The 15,688-nt window shown below is 44.1% G+C and overlaps 1 protein-coding gene across 1 annotated transcript; it reads left to right on the top strand.

Annotated features, from left to right (window-relative positions):
- Positions 1 to 2,273: 2,273 nt before the first annotated feature.
- Positions 2,274 to 14,477, top strand: LOC146970646 (uncharacterized). Its single transcript, XM_085804442.1, has 7 exons — positions 2,274 to 2,547; positions 2,631 to 2,931; positions 12,080 to 12,243; positions 12,443 to 12,789; positions 12,843 to 13,671; positions 13,989 to 14,287; positions 14,388 to 14,477. The coding sequence occupies exons 1-7, from the start codon at positions 2,274 to 2,276 to the stop codon at positions 14,475 to 14,477; spliced, it is 2,304 nt and encodes a 767-aa protein (XP_085660568.1).
- Positions 14,478 to 15,688: the final 1,211 nt, after the last annotated feature.

The following is a 15,688-nucleotide window of genomic DNA, read 5'->3' as shown; positions in this document are numbered from 1 at the left end:
TGGAGACATGACAATTTGAAGTACAACAAGCTGTTTGGTGAATTTTCAACTGATTTCCAGCAAAAGTCCACACTCTGTACAGCCTGTGTCAGCGTTGGTCGATTTGGGAAGATCTGGCCGTGGGAGGCTCAATTTGGCAAACGCAGCGTGGGGAGATTGGAGACATGACAATTTGAAGTACAATAAGGTGTTTGGTGAATTTTCAACTGATTTCCAGCAAAAGTCCACACTCTGTACAGCCTGTGTCAGCGTTGGTCGATTTAGGCAGATCTGGCCGAGAAACGCTCAGTTTGGCAAACGCAACGTTGGAAACCCATGGGAGCTTGGAGACATGACAATTTGAAGTACAACAAGCTGTTTGGTGAATTTTCAACTGATTTCAAGCAAAAGTCCACACTCTGTACAGCCTGTGTCAGCGTTGGTCGATTTCGGCAGATCTGGCCGAGAAACGCTCAGTTTGGCAAACGCAGCGTTGGGCGCCCATGGGAGCTTGGATACATCACAATTTGAAGTAAAATAAGCTGTTTGGTGAATTTTCAACTGATTTCCAGCAAAAGTCCACACTTTGTACAGCCTGTGTCAGCGTTGGTCGATTTGGGCAGATCTGACCGTGAGAGGCTCAATTTGGCAAACGCAGCGTGGGACGCAGATGGGAGCTTGGAGACAAATGTATCCAAATTTCTCCAAACTTGGATATATCATCTGGGGGTCCGAGCGGAGTCCAATGCAGCAGGTTTGGTTGAAATCGGGCCGGTGGTTTTGAAGAAAATGACCAAAAACCACACAGGCCATTTTTGAAAAAAACGCACACATTTTGGCCATTTTGGCCAAAAATGAAAAATTTCTTTATATTTCTCCAAACTCGGATAAATCATCTGGGGGTCCGAGGGGAGTCCAACGTAGCAGGTTTGGTTGAAATCGGGCCAGTGATTTTGGATAAAATGACCAAAAGCCACACAGGCCATTTTTGAAAAGAACGCCCACATTTTGGCCATTTTGGTCAAAAATGAAAAATGTCTTTATATTTCTCCAAACTCGGATAAATCATCTGGGGGTCCGAGGGGAGTCCAACGCAGCAGGTTTGGTTTAAATCGGGCCAATGATTTTGGAGAAAATGACCAAAAACCACACAGGCCATTTTTGAAAAGAACGCCCACATTTTGGCCATTTTGGCAAAAAATGAAAAATTTCTTCAAATTTCTCCAAACTTGGATATGTCATCTGGGGGTCCGAGGGGAGTCCAACGCAGCAGGTTTGGTTGAAATTGGTCCTGTGGTTTTGGAGAAAATGACCAAAAACCACACAGGCCATTTTTGAAAAAAACGTCCATCCCGCGGGTTACATTTTGGCCAAAAATAAAAAATTTCTTCAAATTTCTCCAAACTCGGATATGAAGCTCAGCGAAAGTTCAGACAGGAAGACTATCACTATCCTCTCGCTCCACCCTTATTCTCATAATTCAACCAATCACAGTCTGCCATCCTCTTTCTCTTCCACCAATCAGTCATTAGCGTCAAATTTAAAAGTTCTCTCTCTCTCTCCTGTCATCCAGCCGTCATTTCAGCAAACTCTCAGCCCACCTCCACCCCTGCACCACCTCCATCAAGATACAGACTGTCTTAATCTGGATCTTCAACCGAGAAGTTCCCTCATCAGGCGACTTCAAGCTTCCCTACCACCACCAGTGTCTAGGCCCGGGGGGGATATAACTTCTTCAGATGCAAGCTTCTCATCCCCAGATCAGTTTACTCGGCTGGTCTACACCCCGTGGTCTAAGCGCCAAAGTTTATTTTGTTCACAATAAATGTAATTTCATCTTCATCTTCAAACCTGGCTCTCTCGTCGTAAAATGGTCTATCCTGATTGAAATATCATCTGGGGGTCCGAGGGGAGTCCAACACAGAAGGTTTGGTTGAAATCGGGCCGGTGGTTTTGGAGAAAATGACCAAAAACCACACAGGCCATTTTTGAAAAAAACGCACACATTTTGGCCATTTTGGCCAAAAATTAAAAATTTCTCCAAACTCAAAAGAGGACTTCCAGTCATGGCGGACTCGAAGTAAACGCTTCACTCCCGCTCTCCCACACTCTTTTTCAAGTTTTACTTTTTCAAGTCCTCTCTCCGTCTCTTTCTGTCCGAAACAGCATCATAGTGAGACTGCAACACCTCGGCACACTTTAAAATGGCAAGTAAGAACGCAAAACAAAACAAAAAAGACTCTAACGTTCCTAACGTTTCACCGCCCAAAGCTGCAGCTGCTAAGGAGGTTAGCATGGCTGCGCTAACAAGCCTCTTAAATCGCCACAAGGCCGAGCTAGCTTCGGAGTTTAAGATATCCTTCTCAGCGCTGGAGGCCAAAATAGACCTCGTCCAAACCACCGTGTCCAACCACGGCCAACGCATCGCCTCTTTGGAGACTAACGCGGACTCTGTAGATGGTCGCCTGCTTAGCCTGGAGGCTACGTGTGCTGAGATAACCGCGGTGCGTGAGAAGCTAAAGGCCAAGACTGATGACCTAGAGGCTCGGAGCCGCCGCAATAATGTCCGTATTATCTGACTTTCTGAGTCGATTGAAGGCCCACGACCAACCGATTTTTTTCTGCACTGCTGTTCCAACTTCTGGGTCGAGCACACAGGTCCCTGGCCCCAAAACCAAAACAAGGCGAGAGACCACGGCCCGTCATCGTCCGGTTCCACGACTACCAAACTAAAGAAAAGGTTCTCTGTGAAGCCCGCAAGAGGAGGTCTGACCTACAACATCTGGGGAAACTTGTGGCCATCTTCGAGGACTTCTCCCCCGAGGTGATGGCGCAACGGGCTGTGTACCGAGAAGTCATGGCCCTCCTCTACAGACGCGGGCTGAAGCCCAGTCTCCGCTACCCGGCGAAGCTGTATATCACCGCGAGCAACGGGGAAAAGATCCTACTTACGTCGGTTGCAAAGGCTGAAGAATACCTTTCCAGTGGAAACACTTAAAATGACCCTCAATCACACGGTAACAGTGGCCGGCTAACTGACTGTCATTTTGCTATCAGTGAACATTTAAAAATGTGGACTGTATAATGCTAATGGCATGAATACTTCACAAGCAACGGGTAGCTTGTTCTGCCTAAGGGCTGAATGTTTACGTGTAGTTAACCCTCTTTTTAACTGAACATCTTTATACTGTGTAAGAGGCACCAGTTGCATTCCATGCCCAGGTCTGTTTATGTTGATTTTTTACATGGAAGCTAAAACATTAGTTATTCGTGGAGACACAAATTTCACTCATTGATCCAAGCTTCTCATGTAAGGTTAATGTCCCTTATTTGGTGCCTGAGTCCTTCATGTGTAAATATTCCTGTTTTACAATTACTCTGCAATTATCATTAGAGAGAGATTACCAGGCAATGGTGTAACACAACACCTCTTTCCTTTATTTGTTTATTAGGGTCCGGGCAGCTCAGCTGCCAGGACACTATTGTATTCCTAGAAATTCTTCTTCTTCTTCTTTAGGGTCCGGGCAGCTAAACTGCCGGGAACCTATTGTATTCCTAGGAATTCTTTCTTCTTCTTCTTCTTCTTCTTCTTCTTCTTCTTCTTCTTCTTCTTCTTCTTCTTCTTCTTCTTCTTCTTCTTCTTCTTCTTCTTCCAAGGAAGTCATACTTCCCATGGGTGAAAACTCACCAAACTTTACAGAAACATCCAAACCCATGCCAGATTTACTCAACTCCAAGGACATGTGCCCCCCCCCCCCCCCCCACTCCTAGGGGGGGCACAATAAGCGTTTAAATTTAAAAACTTTAAAAATTCCTACCAAACCAATGGTAGATGCTAACGTTTTGAATCTTCACCACAATGTAGCCTCAATATTGCTGAAACTTTTGTCCACTTAAACTCATTACAAATTATGAAGTCCATCACTCTGTTTTTTTCAATAACTGTAAAACTTTTAAAATGTATCTCCTCCCACAATTTTTGCTCAATTGTCACCAAACTTGCTAGAGAGCATCTTCAGACTGTCCTCCACAAAACTTGTTTCTCTGATTTTTGATTAAGCACAAATTGAGCCTACAGTGCATGAAAACGTTTGACTGTAAACAGTACTGTAAACATATACCATCAAATTCTTGATAAATACATTTTCAATCTTCCTGAAAAAAAAATTTACAATATTCTGGAGTCATGGTTGATGAAGTTTGGCAAATATCACAATTTTATCTCAAAAACTGAATTTTTGAGAACATTTTGAATTCTGCTCTCATGGGAACAACTGCAGTCAATGTGAGAGTGGAATTTTTGAACATCATATTTTCTCTTATGAAGCAAAACACGTATCATTAAAAACAAATCACCAACATTTCCATGCTGTCAAGATGCAATTTATGTATTATCAGATTTGTGTTTAGATAACTGAATTTCTGACATTTTGACCATTTCATCACAATAGCTGCCCGGGCATTGACTCCCTGAGTTGATAAATGAAGCTACACAGCAGGTCTCACTACCAGCTAATTAGCTCAGCGAGTTAAGAGCTGGTTCTTGGTGTCAGAGATTGTGAGTTTGAGACCCAGAATTTTACCTCAAAAACTGATTTTTCTTTTTACAGTGGTTTCAAATCTGCCTGCACGACAGTGAATGGCTTACTCAATTTGTGAAGCCACTGTTGAACTGCCACTTGTCAATTAGCTCAGTGCGATAGACAACGGCCTTTGGTTCCACAGGTTGTGGGTTCAATCCTCAACTGGTGCAAATTGAACATTATAAGGTCAACTGTATTCTCCTGTTTGTTGCTCAGAATTTGCCTAAAAACGTCCGACCCCATGCCAGATTTACTCAACTCCAAGGACATGTGCCCCCCCCCTCCTAGGGGGGGCACAATAAGCGTTTACATTTAAAAACTTTAAAAAAAATCCTACCAAACCAACGGTAGATGCTACAGTTTCACCACAATGTAGCCCCAATATTGCTGAAACTTTTGTCAACTTAAATTTATTACAAATTTTGAAGTCCATCACTCTGTTTTTTTCAATAACTGTAAAACTTTTAAAAGGTATCTCCTCCCACAATTTTTGCTCAATTGACACCAAACTTGCTACAGAGCATCTCCAGACCGTCCTCCACAAAACTTGTTTCTCGGATTTTTGATTAATCAAAAATTGAGCCTACCGTGCATGAAAACGTTTGACTGTAAACAGTACTATTAACACATATCATCCAATTCCTGCTAAATACATTTTCAATCTTCCTAAAAAAAATTGAGAATATTTTGGAGTCATGGTTGATGAAGTTTGGCAAATATCAGAATTTTATCTCAAAAACTGAATTTTTGAGAACATTTTGAATTCTGCTCTCTTGGGAACAACTGGAGTCAATGTAAGAGTGATATTTTTAAACATCACATTTTCTCTTGTGAAGCAAAACACTTATTATTAAAAACAAATCACCAACATTTCTATGCTGTCTAGATGCAATTTATGTATTATCAGACTTTTGTTTAGATATTAGAATATGTGACATTTTGACCATTTTTGAAATCTGCCTTTACAACAGCTGCCCGGACACTGACCCCCTGAGTCTATTTGACAAGACACACACCATGTCTCACTTCCAGATAATTAGCTCACTGAGTTAAGCACTGGTTTGTGGTGCGAGGGGATGTGGGTTCAAGACCCAACAAGGGTGATGATGATGATGACAGATCAAAATGTCAGATGTCCTCTACACGAAACGCAAGACAATTGCCCTAATGGTGGCATCACAGCAAGCCTCTAATTTAAAAAAAAAATCCAAATAGCTTGGACTGGACCATGTGCGAAGGCTCCTAACATCTTAGAGTCACAGTAGATGTTTAACAAATACATATCATTATTTTACCTCAAATACTGATTTTTCTTTTTACTGTGGTTTCAAATCTGCCTGCACGACAGTGAATGGCTTACTCAATTTGTGAAGCCACTGTTGAACTGCCACTTGTCAATTAGCGGTAGTTGGGGGGCGAGAGCCTGTATAATCTCCTCCAATCACATCGCCCCATTTCCATCTTTCTCCATCTTTGCTCTCAGCCAATCACAGCGGCGCTTCTCCAAAATTGCTGGGACCGACCAATCGCGGTCCACCATTTCCATCTTTCTGACAGCCAATCACGATGCCGCTTCTCCAAAATTCAGCCGGCCGGCACACGCAGGCGCAGAAGGGTTTTTACTGTCATTTCAAAAATTACCGGCTCAAAATTTTTCGGAGGACGTCAAGTGGATGGGACTTCAGGTGTCTTTCCCCACAAAAGGTAAATATATCGCTAATATCATTGTATTCTGTCAACAATCTCACGTTAGCTTGGTCGGTGTTAAATATACATCATAGAGAAAAAAAAGAAAAAGAAAAACGATAACAGAAACGACTGCCGTTGCCTCCGCAGACAGGAGGCAATGAAAGCGCAAAAAGAAAATACACTCCTTATAATATTGTTGTGTTGTAAGTCAAGTAGGTAGCTAGGCAGGCAGATATTAATGATATATTAAAGACAGAAATTACTATTAAAAGAAACGACGTCGCATCGCCGTCGACGTAAACGTAACGCTGGTGTTCTAACGTGAGCCAGGCATTGTTTTACCCTGTTAGTATCGTTTCCACCATCGTTACATAACTTAACTTACTGTCAGGGCCGGCTCTAGGCATAGGCGATATAGGCGGTCGCCTAGAGCGCCAACTGCTGGAGGGGCGCCGCCAGTCAAGGGAAAAAAAAAAAAAAAAAAGATAATAATAATGATTTATGTCCGCTGCGCCCCCTCACTTAGTGTTTTCTGTGTAGAAAAAACCCCCCAAAACAAATAAATAAACAATGACAAACATGTTCCTAAATTGTGTATAGTCACACACACAGCAGATACCTGTCTGCAGCAGGAATGCTCTCAAGCCGTTTTCTTGTTAGAAACGCCACATTTTTAATTAGATGTGTGGCACAAATGCCGGCGCGTTTGCGCGACCGTCTCAATATGTTTTTTTTTTTCATATTTCGGTCATTTACGCAGTAGAAATGTGGTTCAACTACTGTGATTGGGAGACTCTCCTCTTTCAAATACGCACGGCCGCACGCCCTTGACGACCTGTCAATCAAAACAACAACTGTGAAGCGCTTCGAAACAGCAGAGTCATTCAGAGGGAGAGGGAGAGAGAGAGAGAGAGAGAGAGAGAGAGAGAGAGGCAGTGAGGATGATGAGGTTTAAAGTTCTGACTAATTTGATGAGGAAGATCATGAAAAAAGCAGGGCCAGTGGGCCACAGCTCCAGATCAGCTCCAGCTCTGTATTCAGACCTGCTGAGCTCTCAAACTAGTTTTTTTTCAGTGACAACACATATACAGATGTTACTGGTTCAAAATTGCAGGGTTTTTCCTGCAATGCAGGATCGCGTGAACGCGTGTCTTTTCACCACAACTGTTTTCCTCTAGGTGGCAGCACCGTACTAAATACTGCTCAGACGTTTTGGGGACAATGCTGACAGTCACACAATGTAGCCGCGATTAGGAGTGGCACTGTTCATGATACAGAATACAAGAGGATGAAAGGAGAACTAGCTGCAGACAGTAAATAATATAGTAGCCTAGTTTTTCAATTACAAAATGTAAAGACGGCAGCTACAGTAGACTATAGCCCACGTCTCACTCTCTTTTTTTGGTCATCTGTCTCGTCATCTCCAAAATGTGTTTTTAAAATGAGCCAACTACAGTACTGTGCAGTAGTGCCGCAGATTTCTCACTCCGCACCTTGTTTGAGAGTGCAGCTGGATGATTTCTTGTGAATGAACGGGTCTGTGTCACTTTGGGGCTGGGCGATAAAACATAGGATAAATAACTTTCCCTCGATAGAAGACGCTGCCGATACAAAGTCGATAGGTTTCATTCATCCATTTTTTGACAGACAACACAAACAGCCAGTGATAATGAGAGTGGTGACACCGTCAGCCATGCAGCCGGCCTGGACTTTTTATTTTTAATTATGAAGGATCATCTGCGCAAGGCAAAGATGATAGCATCAACAAAACACGGCGTAACACACGCGGCTGTATGGGACAGGCTTTTATTTAATTCAGAACAAACCGCTTAGCAAAAATGGAAAATATAGTCTATAATAATTAATTGATCTGTTGTTTGGCCACTGTTTGAAAATAACCCGAATTATGAGCAAATAATCTGATCCAGAGCAGCAGTCATAATCAGACTTCTTCTAAATAAACCTAAACATTAAATAACTGAGTCAGGTCGGACCATGGGGTTATTTTTTTCTCTTCTTCTTCACAGGAGAAAATGAGGTGCGCTGTGCTCACGGACGCGTTGATGTTTTGTGATTTATCTGCTGCCTTGACTCTGATGTGTCTGACTCTGAGAACTGATTTTTTTCTCTAGCTTTATAGAGCTTTATAGGCTATAATAACCTTGCTTACTGCTTTTTGAATCACTTGACAAAATAAGATGCCTCAAGCAAACTTGGATATGAAAACATTTTATTGAAGAAGAAAAAACACACACACATTGTAGCATCAAGTGGCCTACTGTAGGCTACTGTAGGCTACAGTAGGGTGAGGATAGGACCCTCAGATGATCTTCTCGGAGTTCGCAAGAACTCGTTGATCTTATCTATGCAGTCTTTCAAGTCCTTTCTGTCCATGCCTGGAAACTCCGTTCTCAGTGACTGCACTACAAAGTTCTTCACATCCGTCCCAGTTTGTCGTTTTGGCCCAGGCTCGGTAATTGTCCTCTGAAATGACTCTCCGGAACAGTAGGCACCCAAAACGTCCCACCTGGCCGTGGCTCTGGTGACGGACTCGAGCATGGTCTTCAGGTCCGACATGCCTCAAGCTTACATCGGGGTGTTGGTGAGAGATGTTAATGCTGTCCGAGGTTGAAGAAAGAACCAGCGGAGACATCAAGGCTTGCGACGAGGAAAGATCAGGAGTCGATGTGTGTCCGTTAACACATGGCGATTGGCCATTCACGCGGCTTTGTTCTTGGTTTCGGCCAATCAGCTTATAAGCACATGGCTAATTATCAGCTTTCAACCAATCGCACTGTTTTAATGTGTGTGTGAAAGTTATTTTCTTTAGTTCATTTTCGTTTCTTTTGGATTTTTTTTACAACAATGTATCAATATAATATTGTTTTCGTTTCATTTCGTTATAAAAATCAATCCCTTTTCTTTGAAACAATGAGATTGAGCAGCTAAAAACCAGACCAGTTCAACTGTAGCGATTTTCATAACACTATCGCTCCGGATCAGAGGTACTAAGATGCTGATTATTAACTCAATAAACTCAACCATGGCTTGTCTTATTGTTAATCTGAACGCACATGTATAAAGGGCAGAGTCAAGGCAGCAGATAAATCACAAAACATCAACGCGTCCGTGAGCACAGCGCACCTCATTTTCTCCTGTGAAGAAGAAGAGAAAAAAAAAACCCCATGGTCCGACCTGACTCAGTTATTTAATGTTTAGGTTTATTTAGAAGAAGTCTGATTATGACTGCTGCTCTGGATCAGATTATTTGCTCATAATTCGGGTTATTTTCAAACAGTGGCCAAACAACAGATCAATTAATTATTATAGACTATATTTTCCATTTTTGCTAAGCGGTTTGTTCTGAATTAAATAAAAGCCTGTCCCATACAGCCGCGTGTGTTACGCCGTGTTTTGTTGATGCTATCATCTTTGCCTTGCGCAGATGATCCTTCATAATTTGTGATACTACATAATCATCAAGTCATAAAGCAAGACAGGCTTTATCATATTACAATAGTTTCTGTGATTTAGGCAGGGTATACAGTAGTTAGTTCTAGTTTAATAGCCTAGAGTTTAAGCTGTGGATTACTGCACAGATCACTGAGTCATCCGCCTGTCGTCCTCCGTTCTCACAGATGCCACCTGGTGGTTGTTTTCGCACATTGAGGCTTTTCATTAAAACCTCTTGTCTCGCCAAAGAAAAAAAATGCCTGAGTCTTGTGGCGTCTCGCGTGAACCACGCGTGAAGTCCGCAATTTTGAACCAGTAACATCTGTAGGATACATTATATAGGCTAAATATTGTAAATTTTGTGTGTTTTTTGTCTACTTAGTTGATATTTGGAGAAAATTTCTCATTTAGGGCTACACACATCTCATGAAGTTTGAAATGTAACGTGAAGTCAATATTTAGCTTCTGTTATCCCACATTTGAGACATTTGGTGAGAATGACAGTTAGGCCTAACATTTATGCTCAAAAAGCAATTTCACAATTTTTTTTCCCACAGTTATCGCCTTATATCATACAGTATATTCCACTGCTTTTGTGAAGCCCAGACTTTTGTATACCCATTTCAAGCACCACAACAGTTTGTTCTCATGATTGTGAAGAGACTAATTTTTTCATGTCTTCACCCAGGATTTACTCAATGCAATTTTACTGATTGTTGTGCAAGTTGTGTATCTCAGGGTCAGAGGGGACATAGAGATACACTGTTATGTTATCGTTATGATCATTATGATCATTGTTGGGGGGGCGCCTGAGAGTAATCTCGCCTAGGGCACCAAAATGGCTAGAGCCGGCCCTGCTTACTGTCACAGTAACCGTTACATTTATTTTTGATGTCTTTTTGACTTTTTCTACATCGCGATTTTTTTTCTCAGAGAGCAACAACTAACTGTAATGCTACTGTACCCCTCCCCCTCCCCCCGCTCTATCACAGTAAGACATCGGTATAACGTCAGAGTATGTTACGGTATGTACTTTTAGCATAACAATATGAATGAAATCTGTATAGTATTCACTTCTGTTGTCATAAAAGTCTTGAATATGCACTGCTACCAGTTGATAATAAGCTACAGTACGAATTAAATCTGTCTACCGGTAGTATTCACTTCTGTTACAACCAGAGTCTTCAACTGCTGCTACTAGTACTAGTTGATAATAAGGTATAGTATGAATGAAATATGTGTAGTATTCACTTCTGTTGTAATAAATATATTACTTTATGTAGGCTACTGCTATTTCTTAATAATTAGCTGTGTGTTTATGTGACTGTATGCAAGTAAGAACTTGTGTGTGTGTGTGTGTGTGCATAAACATATCTATATTAGTAAGTTAGAAAATAGTGCACATCTTTCATATTTGTGTTATGAACAAATATTAGCTGTTTTGGTATACGGTAAATATTCTTTCCCTGTTAATGGCAGATGGCTAGTGGCTATCCCGCCTCCGGAAATTTGCTGCCTCAGGTGTTTGGCCCTCTGACGCAGGAAACAGGCCAGCACCGTGGCAGAAGAAGTGGCATGATCTTTATCTGAAGGTAAACCTGGACAGAGTGATATGTGTGTCATATTAAATGTAAAGCTATGACATATTTAAAGGGAACACCTTCTTTAATACGCTGTCAAACATTAATACAGATTGAGAAGTGCCCAATGCAGTTGAGGGGACAAATGTCACTATTTGGAGGTGCACAGAGCTGCAGCTGTGGTTTCCATACAAAGAAGGTACCAGAAGTCTCATACAATTATGATGTGCTGGTGTTGAATTCTGTAGTATTACAATTTTTTCATCTTGTCTGTGAACCTGTAGCCTTCCAGTTCGTTCCCTGAGACGCTACAGCCAGGACCCTCACCTGCAGGCCCATTTTGTCTTTGGCATCAGTAAGTAATGAGGATTTACCTATGCTGATATTTATATTAATATTATTAATGTACTGAACTATATAAAATGTACAAAGCCCCAGTTAATGTCATTTTTTCCCCTTTTGTCAGTTTACAAAGCTGCGGTTCGGTGGCTCTCATGGTGCCATGTTAAAGCCAAATTTAAGTTTGGCTGGGAAGCATTCATCAAAGGTAATGTAAAGAGAATGATACATAGATTGACTTTGAAAAAGAAAAAACACTGTTACTGTTTTTATGTAGCAGTAACTATAGTGGGACTTTCATGCATTCATTTCATGTTGAAATGATCAGGTTTTATTGACTGCTATACCAATAATGATAGATAGATTCATTCATTATCATCTATGGTTATCCTATATTATGAACTGTGCATCCTATATTGTGAACTGTGCCTTTATTCCCCCAGACCTCTGATCCAGCCCCAGTATCCAGCCCCACCACAAGCCCCACCAAAAGAAGGGTGTCACCACCTGGCCGCAGTCCCAAGAAGACCGTGCAGACCGTTTCTCCTCTGTCTCTTCCTCCCTCTCCTGTTCCTGTATCGAGCCCGGCTTCTTCCACTCGGCCCTCCACTGCTACAGTTGTAAGATGATATGATATTATACTACACTTGAAACAGCAACTGCTCTTGAGTAGGTTGTTATCATATCTATGTATTTACCTTATTTTATTTTATTTTTCATAAAATAGGAAGTGTCATCTGCCACCTCCTGTATCTCCTCTGGAACCCCCCCCTGCTGCTCTCACCTCGCCATTGCCTGAAAATGTGGAGATTCCACCAGTTTCAGATGCTGCCTACAGATTTGCTTGTGATGTGCGGGTGATCCGTTTCCTGAGGGAGAGAGCGCTTGGAAACAGTCCCACCCGCTTGGTCAGACAGCTGAGGGAGAACCACAGCGAGGAATGGCTTAAGCGTCTCTGCCGTTACCTTGGAGCGTGCTCTAACTTTGTCGCCAGGCCAAGCCTTTTCCCTGTGAGATTCCAGGATGCTCCTGAGCCTGTGGATGTTCCATCACACAGATGGATGCTGACTGTTTATGGGCGTGACATTTTAAGCAGGCTGGACCACATCAAAGCCAGCATAACGTCCACCTTTGGCAGCATCCTAAAAATGGACTCCACAAAGAAGGTAAGTATTTTTATTTTATTAAGGCATTCACTGTGTTTTCCGTGCCATTGCAGATCACCAAGAAGCTCTCAGGCATTGCTAAGGGGACAGCGTTGTGGCTTACATCTGTAAGCAACGAGAGAGGGCAAATCCTTATCAGTGTCCTGTCTGCTCAGGAGGGTCCTGCCCTGGACAGAATGGCAACTGGCCTCATCCACAGGTACAGTAATGCCGGTGTGGCTCCGCCTCAGCTGCTGTACGTTGACTGTGACTGTTGTCGGGAGGGCAGAGGGCAGACGAAACTGAAGGAGAGGTTTGGTGGGTGGCCAGACCTGATAGTCAAGCTGGACATCTACCATTTCATGCGGCGACTGGAATCTGGGTGTACAAAGGATGCTCATCCTCTGTACCCTGTCTTCATGGCGAAGCTGTCGAGCTGCATCTTTGAGTGGGACAGAGGAGATGTTGCCTTGCTGCGTCAGGCCAAGCGGGAGCAGCTGAGACAGGAAGGTGTCCCTGGCATCACTGACACTCTGGTCGATCAGCACATCACCAAAGCCGAACTGGCACTGCACTGCCGGAGGCAGACAAGAGGGGAGCGGCAGACAGTCGTCATGATCGAGCAACTCCTCAATGAACTGATGGGGGCAAAGGGCATGGATTTTCTTGGTGTTCCTCTTCTGGACAAAGAAAGAATACAGTACATCTGGCAAGTCCAACAGAGGCACGTTAAGTGCATACAGGACGAACCAGGTGTGCTTCTTTACACCCAGACAGGCACCACCACCAAGGCAGGCATTGTGCTGCCAAACTACAGGTGTGCCAGAGGGTCCACATCATTGGAGTCCTTTCACCTGCATGTAAACAGGTTCATTCCAGGTCAGTATGAATCATTATTCATCCGTAAGATCCATCGCAATTCTGTTGTTTGTTGTTTGTACCATTATCCTGGAAACAGTGGCACAATAGGCTTTATGCACAGCTCCACTACTTCCTGCACTTCAACCAGCTCCTTTATTGCTTTATCAAACTGATTAATCCAGGTGTGTCTGACTCTGACATGGATTAATCAGTTTGTCCAATAATGTAAGACAGGAAATAAAGGAGCTGGTTTAAGTGCAGGAAGTAGTGGAGCTGTGCATAAAGCCTATTCATAATTTGCAGATGACCAAGCACAACAAATAAACACATCATTGTGTTTACCTTTCCACTATCTTAAGGAACGAGTGCCAACAGTCTACTCGGCGTAGACTACTTGTACAGCCAGACGGGAAAGGCCTTGCAGGATGTACATCCTGACTCAGAGGAAACGGAGACATTGCTTGAGGATGTAGGCACTGAGGAGGAGCTGGAAGATGAGGGTTTTGAAGAAAGTGGGTTAGACCCCACTGTGGAGCTGCTGGACCTGTCTGACCCAGCCCCTGTCACCACCAGCTCAGCTCACACTCCAACTCCCACCTCTCTCCAGCCCTCTCCTGGTCCTGCTGTTTCCACCTTAACAGCACCTGAGAAACAACTGGTAATAATTATAGAATTATAATTATAGTAAAAATGCTGATGAAAGATGAAGTCCAATTTAATACATTTTTATGATCACCTTTTTGTATTTCATTTTACAGCCTGTGCATGAGTCCACACACTCTGATCAGTCAGCCCTTCCTACCTGCTCTGCTCCTGCCCTGCATACTCCCACCAGCCTCCCAACGTAGATCGACCGGTAAATCGAGAGCTTTGCCTTTCGGCTCAGCTCCTTCTTCACCACGACGGACCGATACAATGACCGCATTACTGCGGCCGCCGCACCGATCCGCCTGTCGATCTCGCGCTCCGTTCTCCCCTCACTCGTGAACAAGACCCCAAGATACTTAAACTCCTCCACCTGAGGCAGGAACTCTCCCCCGACCTGGAGGGTGCAAGCCACCTTTTTCCGGTCGAGAACCATGGCCTCGGACTTAGAGGTGCTGATTCTCATCCCAGCTGCTTCACACTCGGCTGCAAACCGCCCCAGTGCATGCTGAAGGTCCTGGCTCGAGGGAGCCAACAAGACCACATCATCTGCAAAAAGCAGAGATGAAATCAAGTGGCTCCCGAACCGTACCCCCTCCGGCACTTGGCTGCGCCTAGAAATTCTGTCCATAAAAATAATGAACAGAACCGGTGACAAAGGGCAGCCCTGCCGGAGTCCAACACGCACCGGGAACAGGTCTGACTTACTGCCGGCAATGCGAACCAAGCTCCTGCTCCGGTCATACAGGGACCGTACAGCCCTCAGCAGAGGGCCACCGACCCCATACTCTCGGAGCACCTCCCACAGGATGCCACGTGGGACACGGTCGAAAGCCTTCTCCAAGTCCACAAAACACATGTGGACTGGTTGGGCAAACTCCCATGCGCCCTCGAGCACCCTGCGGAGGGTGTAGAGCTGGTCCAGCGTTCCACGGCCAGGGCGAAAACCGCATTGTTCCTCCTGAATCCGAGGTTCGACTATCGGCCGAATTCTCCTCTCCAGCACCCTGGAATAGACTTTCCCCGGGAGGCTGAGGAGTGTGATCCCCCGGTAGTTGGAACACACCCTCCGGTCCCCCTTTTTGAAGAGAGGGACCACCACCCCGGTCTGCCAGTCCAGAGGCACTGTCCCTGACTGCCACGCGATGCTGCAGAGGCGTGTCAGCCACGACAGCCCCGCAACATCCAGAGACTTGAGGTACTCAGGGCGGATCTCATCCACCCCCGGTGCCTTGCCACTGAGGAGCTTCCGGACTACCTCAGTGACTTCAGCTTGGGTGATGAATGAATCAACCTCTGAATCCTCAGCCTCTGCTTCCTTGACGGAAGGCGTGTCAGTGGGATTGAGGAGATCCTCGAAGTATTCCTTCCACCGCCCGACGATATCCCCAGTCGAGGTCAACAGCTCCCCTCC

This window comes from Trachurus japonicus, chromosome 17 (genome assembly GCF_045865225.1).
Source record: "Trachurus japonicus isolate A0001 chromosome 17, Traja_1.0".
NCBI classification, from domain to species: Eukaryota; Metazoa; Chordata; class Actinopteri; order Carangiformes; family Carangidae; genus Trachurus; species Trachurus japonicus.
The sequence above is the reverse complement of the archived record's forward strand: the minus strand, read 5'-3'. Positions and strand labels throughout refer to the sequence as shown.